The following is a 10,573-nucleotide window of genomic DNA, read 5'->3' as shown; positions in this document are numbered from 1 at the left end:
GCTACTCGGGAGGCTGAGGCAGGAGGATTGCTTGAGCCCAGGAGTTTGAGATTGCTGTGAGCTAGGCTGACGCCACAGCACTCTAGCCCGGCAACAAAGTGAGACTCTGTCTCAAAAAAAAAACAAACAAACAAAAAAAAAAAAACTCTATCAGTGAGTGGCAAGTGACAGTGTAATAAAAATAGAAATAAAGTACCCAATAAATGTAATGTACTTAAATCATCCCAAAACCATCCCCTCTGCCTCTGGTCTGTGGAAAAACTGTCTTCCATGAAACCAGTTCCTGGTGCCAAAAAGGCTGGGGACCGCTGTTCTAGACCATCTGAAAGCAGTGTTTTTTGTTTGTTTGTTTTCTTGAGACAGAGTCTTGCTGTGTTGCCTGGGCTAGAGTGCAGTGGTGTCATTATAGCTTGCTGCAGCCTCAAACTCCTGCCTCAGCCTCTTGAGTAGCTGGGACTACAGGCATATGCCACAACACCCGGCTAATTTTTAGTAGAGACAGGGTGTCACTCTTGCTCAGACTGGTCTTGAATGCCTGAGCTCAAGTGATCCTCCTGCCTTGGCCTCCCAGAGGTCTAGGATTACAGGTGTGAGCCACTGCGCCTGGCCAAGAGCATCTATTTCTCATCCCACCCTCTCCCCCAGCCTCTCCTGGGACCACACTGTGGCCTCAGTCATCACCAAGTATTACCTAAGTGAAATGAGGAAATACATATATAGAAAATGCCGTATCCACCCACAGAAGGTTTCCAACTACCTTTCCATGGAAATGACTGTCCTTTATAGCAAAAAGCCCTCAGAATTGTTTTTAAAAATGTTGCTGGTCTACTAAATCCGAAAGTCTAGGACTCATGCTGCCTGAGGACAAACTAGCTCCACAGGCTCCCGTACAGTAGGCCACATCTGCCAGCTGGACAGGGATGAGGCCCAGGAGCCAGCACAGATCCAGGAAGCAGGAACGCTGTCTGGGAGTAAGGAGGGGCCTTGGAGCTGTGGGCCAGCTCTGTGGTCCCAGCCCAAGGGCTAGATAAGGACGTGCATCCTCCCTGACTCCACTCACCATTGCCTGTGAGGACTTCCCTGGGCGCCATCAGGCCGGAGCTGTGGAAGAGAGAGTGTCAGAGCCTTCAGGTGGCCTGAGCCAGCTCTCCACTGCCCACCACCCTTCCGTCTGCCCCTCCAGCTTCTTCTCCCTACTGGCCCCACTCGCAGAGCCTGCATGCACACTCAGCCAGGACCGGGCTCAGCCTTCCTGCACCTTTGCTTACCTCAGCACCTCTGCCTGGAATTCTCCCCGGGCTCTGTGAACAGGGCCTGGCTAGGTGAGGGGCTCCCCACAAGCAGGGCCCACACCTGCCTCATCTCTGGAAGCCTGCCAAGCCTGGCTCAGTGCTGGGCACCTACTCCTGAGTCCAAGCCTGGCAGGAGACCCTTCCTGCCTCTTCTGGGCATACAGGGGACCTTCTGGAAGGGCTTCAAGGTAGTGGGGAATACTGTCATCTTTGGCTAAACTGTGCACCAGAGCCCAGAGCCTCACTGTTCTCTGGGCCTCAAAGTTGAAAACTAGGCCATGTGGGCAGTACCTGGCTGTGTAGGGCAGGCGGATGAGCAGCAGGGCAGGGAGGCTGGCATTGAGTTTCAGCTCCCGAAGGGTAGCCAGGTCCACATGCAAGGGACTGGCCCCGAGCTTCTCCTGCAGGTAAGTGGTCAGAGTGCTGACTGCATACCAGTCGACGGCGGGAAGCACCAGTGAAGAGGGGGCCAGGTCCAGGGCATTCTAGGGGCAGGGAAGAGGCAGAAGGCTGAGTTAGCCAGGGACCAGTGGGCCTGGGCTAGCCCCCCAAACTTCTCTGGTGGCTCTCCTCTGGAAAGCCACATCTACACAGGGGTCTCCTTCATGTGTCAGAAAGAAAATGCCCCACACCCCCGGCCCCTGACACTCAGGCCCCAGGCCTTTCTACCCCCAAAGCCAGCATCTCTGGTTCCTAAGAGTACAGTTCTTATTGTGCTGGGAGAGCAGGCACAGAACAGACACCATGGCCCATGGCTGGAAGAGGACTCTTACCTCCAGGTTAGAAAAGGCGCTGTCTTGCTTGTTTCCAAACACACCACCATATGCCGTGAAATCCTCAATGCTCAGCTAATAGGGATTCAGGGGAGACATCTCAGGAGGTTTGACAAGTAACAGGGACCAGGGCAGGGGGCAGTCACCTTCCCTGTGCATTCTCAGGACCAGCAAAATCTCAGTTAGAATCAGATTTGGTCTGGTGGAGTGAGATGTTGGGTGGGGGTGGGGGTGGAAGGCTGGCTTTCTTCCCTCCAGCACTCTCAGGGCAGGGTGAGAAGACACAAAAGGCAGTCACGGGGTCAAGAAGAGATCTGCAGGCAGCTGACGTGTGGTAACCACAGGAGTAGGAGTCAGCGGCCTCACCCATGCAGACAAGAGGAACTGAGGAGGGAAGAAGAAAGCTGTGGGGAGGGAAGCTGTGGGGCACACCTTCTGGGAAGGGGTCAGAGAAAAGGAGAGCAGGCTATGTCTGGTGTGGACAGGACCCTTTTCAAGGAGGGTGACAATTCCCCACCCCACCTGTTTTTGGTGGACAGGGAGAGAAGTGAAGATCATAGAGTATGCTGGAGGAAGCATTGAAGTCTTTAGAGCTCTCAGGACCGTAGGAACCCTGACCTCATCCATACGATCTCATCTCTACAACCTAGAGATGTCCTGTAACTCCTGCCTTCCACCCCAACCCCAGCTTCCTCTGGCTTTTCCCAGTTAGGCCCAGAGAGAGATTTAGATCAGCCTCTCTAGCCTCACTCTGTTTAGTATACACACTTGCCCATCTTCCCCTCCCTCTGACCAGGAACCTTGACCTTGTTTTGCTGCCTGGGCTCTCAGTCTGAAAGCACTGGAAGCACTGCTGGGTCCTGTGGGTTTTCTTTAATCAAGAGGTCACACCACTCCCTGCTCCACAGAGCCCAAGGCATTCTTATACATTTCCACTGCAACTGACCTCCCCCCTCTGGCCACCTGCAGACCACCTCCTACATCTCCTACCCCTTTGTCTCATTCACTATGCTCCAGCCACACCAGCTCTTCCTTGAGCTCACCAGTAGCACACCATACCCAGGGCCCTTGCATCTGCTGTTCCCCTGCCAGGAATGTCCTTCCCCCAGAGCCACATGGCTGCCTCCCTCCTTCCCTCCACTGAGGTCTCTGCTCAGATATTACTTCCTCAGTGAGGTCTTGCCTGATCACCGTTATCTAAAACAGCATCCCCAGTCACTCTGTCCCCTCAGCCTGCTTCCTTCTTTAAAGACCACAGCAGTGATATTGTATCATACACTGACTTAGTATTTACCAGTCACCCTCACAAGAATGTCAGCTTCCTGAGGGTGGGGCTTGGGTTACTCTGCTCACAGCTATATCCCCAACACTTAAAAATACCTGGAACATAATAGGCACTCCATATTTTTTTTTTTTTTGAGACAGAGTCTTGCTCTGTTGCCCAGGCTAGAGTGCCGTGGCGTCAGCCTAGCTCACAGCAACCTCAAACTCCTGGGCTCAAGCGATCCTTCTGCCTCAGCCTCCCATGTAGCTGGGACTACAGGCATGTGCCCATGTGCTACCATGCCTGGCTAATTTATTTATATATATTTAGTTGTCCAGATCATTTCTATTTTTTAGTAGAGACAGGGTCTCGCTCTTGCTCAGGCTGGTCTCGAACTCCTGACCTTGAGCGATCCACCCATCTCGGCCTCCCAGAGTGCTAGGATTACAGGCGTGAGCCACTGCGCCCGGCCGGCACTCCATATTTTGCAAAGGAATGAATGCCCTAAGACTGGGGGACCCTGGCTAGATGTTTTACGTGGATTTCAAGAATTACTCCTCACAGCCCTCTGATGTAGGTGGTGTCATTATTTTACAGTGTAGAAACTATCATTCACAAAGATTATTCCATGCATCCAAAGGCTGGTTTAGTAGAACTGGGACTGAGTTCCAGTCTGACTATATTATTTACCACCTCTTAGAAAGACTACGGGCCACCACCACCTGCCCACACAGTAACTGAGTGAGACCACAAGGGGAATGAGCCATACAGGCCACCAAAGACAGACAAGCAGAGGCTTGACAGCCTCCCAAACACCAATCCTATGCTGTCCTGCAATCTTCCCAGGGTCTATACCCCTGCTTTGGGGGCGGAGAGGTATGGATAGGACAGAAAACAGCATGCTGGTTAGGAGTACAAACTGGGGTAGGGGGAGATCTGACAGACTCAGGCTGGAACCAATGTGGTGTCTAAAAACTGTGAAACTTCAGGAAATCATGGCACCTGTACAAAACTTAGTTTCCTTGGCAGTAAAACCAAGACAATGACATCAGATTAACATGGCACCTGTGAAGTACTAAATAAGTGATCATTTTCCAATTATCCCTATTATGATCATTACAGTTAGAATTACAACTCTGTCACCCATTAGCTGTATGACCTTGGGCAAGGCACTTCTCCTCCTCCACCATTAATCTTCTCATATATAGACAATCTCCACCATACTAGAAGCAAGTCAGATAATATCTAAAGTTCTTGGGACTTAGTAGTAGGCATCTGGCCTCAGACCCGTTGCTTCCTGCAATCAAGTCAGTGCCATTTCTGCTGCTCTCACCATTCCCACTGAAGCTTCTCCTACAGGCCTTCCCAAGAGACGAGCCGCACCTCCCTACAGTTGGGACAAGGTCACTGAAGCTTCCCTTAGGAAATGGGCGTCAGTGGCGTGGGGGGAGGGGACCTGCCTGCCTCCTGATGACCGGGGAAGAGCTGGCTGGGGCAGGCGCACCTTGTCCTGCAGGAACAGCAGCACATTCCGGGGGCCCAGCTCCAGGGCGGGATCTAAGTAGGTAGAGAGCTGCAAGTCGCTGGTGATGTGGCCCTCGTGAGTGTCGGCCGCAGGAGCCCACAAGTCCCTGACAAGGGACAGAAAAGCTGATGTCAGGCCATGGGCTTAACGCGCAGGGGCCGGACCTCTGTCGCCAGCCGAGTCGCTGCGAGAGCCCTTAAGCAAGGAACGATCCCCTTCTGGACCTCGCCACCCCTTGCCGAGGACAGCCCCGCAGTCGGGCGAGGGTGCCTCAGCCGCCACGGCGCGCAACGCAGCCCATCCTAGCCCGCTCACCGGTCACTCGACCACAGCACCAGCGGCACCTGCTGCTCCGCCGCTGCCACCGCTGCCACCAGCAGCCAAAATGCTGCGGCCCACTGCATCCCCAGTCGCACTGGAGCCTCCGCCGCCGCCATCATAGCCTCAGCCTCCACAGCCTCTGCCGCCTCTGCCGCGGCAGATCAGGTGACCGCGGTTCCAGCCCGAGCTCCGCCCCGCTCCGCCATTGGCCTGGGCGCAGGCCTGCTCCCCAGGACCACAGGTAACTGGGCCAAGTGGATGCCACTCACGACCGCTGCTTTTCACTGGTTGGCTGTACGTATCTCCAGGCACGCATGGTGCGAGTGGGAAAGGGGGCGGGGCTGAGCGCGACCTGCTCCGCGCATGCGTTGGGCTCGGCCCTTATTTATTTATTTATTTATTTATTTATTTATTTATTTTTTTTGGTAGAGACGGAGTCTAACTATGTTGCCCAGGCTAGTCTTGAACTCCTGGGCTCAAGCGATCCTCCCGCCTCGGCCTCCTGAGTATCTGGGAATACAGGCGCCCGCCACTGCGCTGGCCAATTCCTGTTTTAATCTCCTTTTTGCTTACAATCGCAAGAGTGGTTTCTTTTTTTCCCGTAGAAGGACGCTGTCTGATGCAGGTGAGAGGAGAATGCTATCCCTTGAGAGTGAGGAGAGAAGAGGACCCAGGATAGCACCGGAGGAACACCAGCACTTACACTGGGCAGAGAGGAGGGTCCAGAAGGGAGATCTGATCCCCATCCAAACAGGAGGGGGAAACCCCAGGGAGAAGCGTGGTTTCAAGGGCACCGTGACTAACAACATCAGTGTCAACTGCTGCCAAAAGGCAGGTAAGATGAGGACAGGAAAATGTTTCTTGGATTTAGCAACAACTGGAGACTCTGGCAAGAGCGATCCCAGTATGAGGAAATGGAAACATGATACAGGATTGTCCTTTCTCTAAATTTGCCTTAAATGGAAGAGAGAGTGACAGCTAGAGTCAGAAAATGGGAGACACTGCCCCAAACGAATTGGGAGACCTTTATCTTTTTCTGTGTCGTTTTTGATTTCTCAAACTGGTGATTATTACAAACAAATAAAATGATAACTATAACCAAATCTTGAATTCTCCTTAGGGATATGTATGCTAATTTAGGAGCAAATGAACTAATGTCTGCAACTTACTTTGAAATGCACCAAAATAAAATAGAAAAAGGATGGTATGTGATAAAGCAAGGACACTAAAGTATTAATGGCAGAATCTAGGGGGTGAGTAGATACGAGTGCATTTCATTGGCAGAATTCAATCTGTTTCCAGAGCCCTAGATGTGAAGAAGCAGTGGGGGCTGGGGGTTTCTCCTTTCCCAGCCACTGCAGTGCAGGAAGGCAGGACTAGGTTCTAGGAGCCACCACACCATGGACATAATAACTCCAGCCCAGCCTTATTGTCTGAACACAGTCCCATGTAGCTCACAACCTACTGATCACCTCCACTTGTTGGAGAAACTGGTTATAAAATTGTAGTCATGATTGTCACATGTGGTTCAGACTAGGACTAGGATGGTGGCAATTGAGCTAGAAAAAGGAGGTGGGCCTGACAGGATACAGTCGAAGAAGATAGCGGCTGAGGGTGGCTTTTAAGTATCTCTGAATTGGGGACTAGGAGATGAGATAAGTTGAGGACTGTTAAGTTTGGGGTGCTTGTGGGATCCCCCCAAGTGACAATGTCCAGGCCTGAGCTGGGTGAGGTGAGAATTGTTGACTTGAACTTTGCTTTTTCCCAGAAGCCATTGAGAAAGTGGTTTTAAGCCCTAGTGACATGAGAGACAAGAGGAACCCATGGCCATGGGGAAATCCTGCAGAAGAATCTGACAGATTTAAAAAGGAAAACATAGTAGAGCTCAGAGCACAGACTCCGGCTTAGGATGGGGAATCCCATTCGAGAAAGAGCGCTGAATGCATCGAATGAAACTCAGCTTACTGAGAACCGGAGCTAGTATTTATTGAGAATTTGTTATGTGCCAGGCTTGGGCTAGAAGCTTTATGAATATTATATCATCTAATTCTCTCAGCATCTCTGTGAGGTCGGTTCTGTCACAATTTGCAGAAGAGAAACAGGCTCACGGAGGTTAAGTGACTTGGCCAACAGTGCATAGGTAGTTGGAATGCGAGCCAGGATTCTACTCCAAATCTTCTAATTCCTAATGCAGTGCTTTTCCCCAAAGACTGTGCTGTTTCTTTCAACATATTTTTATACAGTAATTCCTCTCTTTGCAAAACCTAGATCCATCCAGATTAATAGCGATGGTGCTTATTTGGAATTTAGCATCTGCATTTGGATGTTTGGCATATCTGGGGTGAGGTGGAAGACCATGTATCTTTGTAACAATACACTGTGAAATAATTTGCATGGCGAATCATCTACATTCCTCTCCCATAAATTATTTTCGTTTAAAACTTAGAAACAGTCTTCAGAGAGATCAAGAGATGTCATAAACAGGAGAGAACCTGATTTTTCTCATTTGTGGATTTTTCTGATTTTTTGTGGAGAACTTGGACCAATGGGTAGAAATTATGTGTGCAGAACTTGGTTAAGTATGAAGAACTTATTTTTCTAGCACAGTTCAATAGTATAATGGGCTGCCTTATGAATAGTGAGCTTCCTGTCACCGGAGTAGTCCAAGCAGAAATTGGTGTCTTAGTTACTGTAAAGCAGAGAGGTTAGAGATGTAGGTTGGTTTCTTGTGAGCCCCATGAAACTCTATTCAAAATCATGTGTTTGTGCACAAGTGCGTTTTTCTGGGGCTCAGGCCCCTTCGAAGATTAAGAACTCCTGTCCTAGTGGGCTTTCCATTGCAGAATTGCATGAGTGCTTGAAATGACGTAGTCGTGAGACCAAGAGAAGCAAGGTGATTTGTCTCAGATCACACTGCTGATTGATGATCAGGTAAGAATTAGAAGCCAGATTGTTGGACTCTTGGTTCGGTGCTCTTTTTGCCATGTCTTGTCCTCGCCCACTCTGCACTGGGTAGGAGATTGAATTCTGTTTAATAGCTGGTGAGATGCTGAGATGTTAAAACACCTGAGGCAAAGTTGCTGAATTTATTCCCAAAATGTAACTGCTGTGAATTAAAATAAAATCTTAAGGCTCCCCCCTCCCCCCGGCTGACTGAATGGACCCCCTTTTGGCCAAGGGAAAATCCTAAAACTAAATTTCCTGCCACGAGGAGGAAGATCAGACATGCCTCAATCATGCCCCTCTCCCTCCTTGGAGACATCCTTTGTAACCCATTTACAGGCCTCATGGTATGCAAGACAAACCTGCAGGTCCTCAATTTACACAACAAATATGCATCCGCAGGCTTGTCTCTGATTAACAGAGCCCCTGATCTTAAAACATTCCAAGCCTTTAAAGAAAGCTTCCTGTCTTTAACCAATTACAAGTCAAAGAATCTTTACACCCACCTATAACCTGTAAGCTCCTGCTTCTAGATGGCCACCTTTTCGGGCCAAACCAATGTATACCTTCTACATATTGATTTATGACTTTACCTGTAACCCCTGTCTCCCTGAAATGTATAAAACCAAACTGTAACCCAACCACAGTGAGTCCACTTGCTCAAAGCTTCTTGAGCTTGGCTCTGGGTCATGATCCTCAAATTTGGCTCAGAATAAATGTCTTTAAAATTATTTTAGAGTTTGGCTTCTTTTCCATTGACACTGCAAATAATAAATAAAACTAGCACCATGTCTACCTTCTCATTAGCCCCCATCCTGCTCACCAAAAAAATAGGCAATGAGTTTCTCCAAAAGATGTTATAATAGATTACATTTCTGGGACAACTTGCCTGATGTTTGTCTTCCCTTCAAGGTATTTAAGAGCCTGTCAACGGAAAAAAAAGACCAAAGTCTGTAAAGTAATTTTAAAGAGATTTACTCTAAGCCAAATTTGAGGACCATGACCCGTAGCCACGCCCAAGAGGCCTTGAGCAAGTGGACTCGCTGAGGTTGGGTTACAGTTTGGTTTTATACATTTCAGGGAGACAGGGGTTACAGGTAAAGTCATAAATCAATACATAGGAGGCATACATTGGTTTGGCCCAAAAAGGTGGGCCATCTCGAAGCGAAGCGGGGACTTACAATTGATAGGTAGGTTAAAAGATTCTTTGGCCTGTAATTGGTTAAAGACATGAAGCTTTGTCTAGAGGCTTGGAATGTTTCAACATAAGGAGCTCTTTATCAGAGATAAGCCACTGGACATAGATTTGTTGTGTAAATTGAGGACCTGCAGCTTTGTCTCGCATACCCTTAGGCCTGTTAATGGGTTACAAAGGATGTCACCAAGAAGGGAGGGGGGCATGATAAGGCATGTCTGACCTCCTTCCTCCTGGCAGGCAATTTAGTTTTAGGGTATTCCTTTGGCCACGAGGGGGTCCATTTAGTCAGCCAGTGGGGGGGGTGAGCCTTAAAATTTATTTTAGTTCACAATTCCCCCCTTTTGGGCAAGATCTGTCAGAGGCAGCATCTATGGCCAAATTCTTATTTTGTCCCATCCGTTGCCAGGGTGGTGTGGCTACCTGCCCTGGGTCCACCCAGTCCCTCGGTGGGACCCTTGTGGCCAAGAGAACTGAAGAGCCAAAAAGGGGCTTATAGCCAATTAAATATTTTAAGCCAAACAGGACCGGAGGTAGTCAGGCACTCATTAGCACTTTAAAATCTTCTAAATGACATAAGAATAAAATCCAAAATGTCAAAGGCAAGGCTACAAAACTAATTCACCTATAAGTTTTGAGCTACTATATTCTTGGGCTTAGTGGTAGTTTTGTAGCAAATATAAGCATCATTAATATTTAAGCTAAGCGAACCTAGAGACTTTTATTGTGTCATAATATTTTAGTCTCTTTAGTAATTTATACTAAGGTGGCTGATAAATTACTCATTATATCTCCTTTTGTCTAAATCCATAACTGAGAAAAATTATACTCAGGAAGTTCTGAGTCTATAGGAAATAGGAAAAAAATTTACAATTGGGATGGATCTTTGCAGCATGTGGTCTGAAAAGACAAAGCATTTCAGTTAGTATCCCTTTAGGCTTCTGTGTGCCCCTCCTTGATCTGGAGGGTCTAAACTAATTCCATCCCTCCGAATCGGCCCTTACAATCTCACACGCCCCCTCTTCCGAGATAGTCCCTGGGCCTAGAGGGAGGATATTTGAACAGGGCTTTGGCAGATTCTAAGGTTCTAGGTCACAGAGATAAGGTAAACTTGCTGTTTACTTAAAATTTGTCAGGACTCTGGAAAACAAAACAAAATTAGTAATGTTTAAATAAAGAGTCTTTTTGTGAAAATTTAGTTAGGTCTCATGAGGTTGAGTTAGCTATATCCATGGTCGCATCAGTTTTTTAATTAAAATT

General features: G+C 48.6%; 1 protein-coding gene across 1 annotated transcript in view; it reads right to left on the bottom strand.

Annotated features, from left to right (window-relative positions):
* ATP6AP1 (ATPase, H+ transporting, lysosomal accessory protein 1) overlaps positions 1–5,341 on the bottom strand; it is a 9,588-nt gene extending 4,247 nt beyond the window's left edge. The window contains exons 1-5 of the mRNA XM_012661974.1: positions 5,170–5,341; positions 4,834–4,960; positions 2,066–2,140; positions 1,584–1,777; positions 1,061–1,101 (exon numbers count right to left, since the gene is read on the bottom strand). Of these exons, the coding sequence (XP_012517428.1) occupies positions 1,061–1,101; positions 1,584–1,777; positions 2,066–2,140; positions 4,834–4,960; positions 5,170–5,294 (562 nt within the window). The 5' untranslated portion in view covers positions 5,295–5,341. The remainder of the gene's footprint in view (positions 1–1,060; positions 1,102–1,583; positions 1,778–2,065; positions 2,141–4,833; positions 4,961–5,169) is intronic.
* Positions 5,342–10,573: the final 5,232 nt, after the last annotated feature.

Source organism: Propithecus coquereli, unplaced genomic scaffold (genome assembly GCF_000956105.1).
Source record: "Propithecus coquereli isolate 6110/MARCELLA unplaced genomic scaffold, Pcoq_1.0 Scaffold748, whole genome shotgun sequence".
In the NCBI taxonomy this organism is placed as follows: domain Eukaryota; kingdom Metazoa; phylum Chordata; class Mammalia; order Primates; family Indriidae; genus Propithecus; species Propithecus coquereli.
The sequence above is the reverse complement of the archived record's forward strand: the minus strand, read 5'-3'. Positions and strand labels throughout refer to the sequence as shown.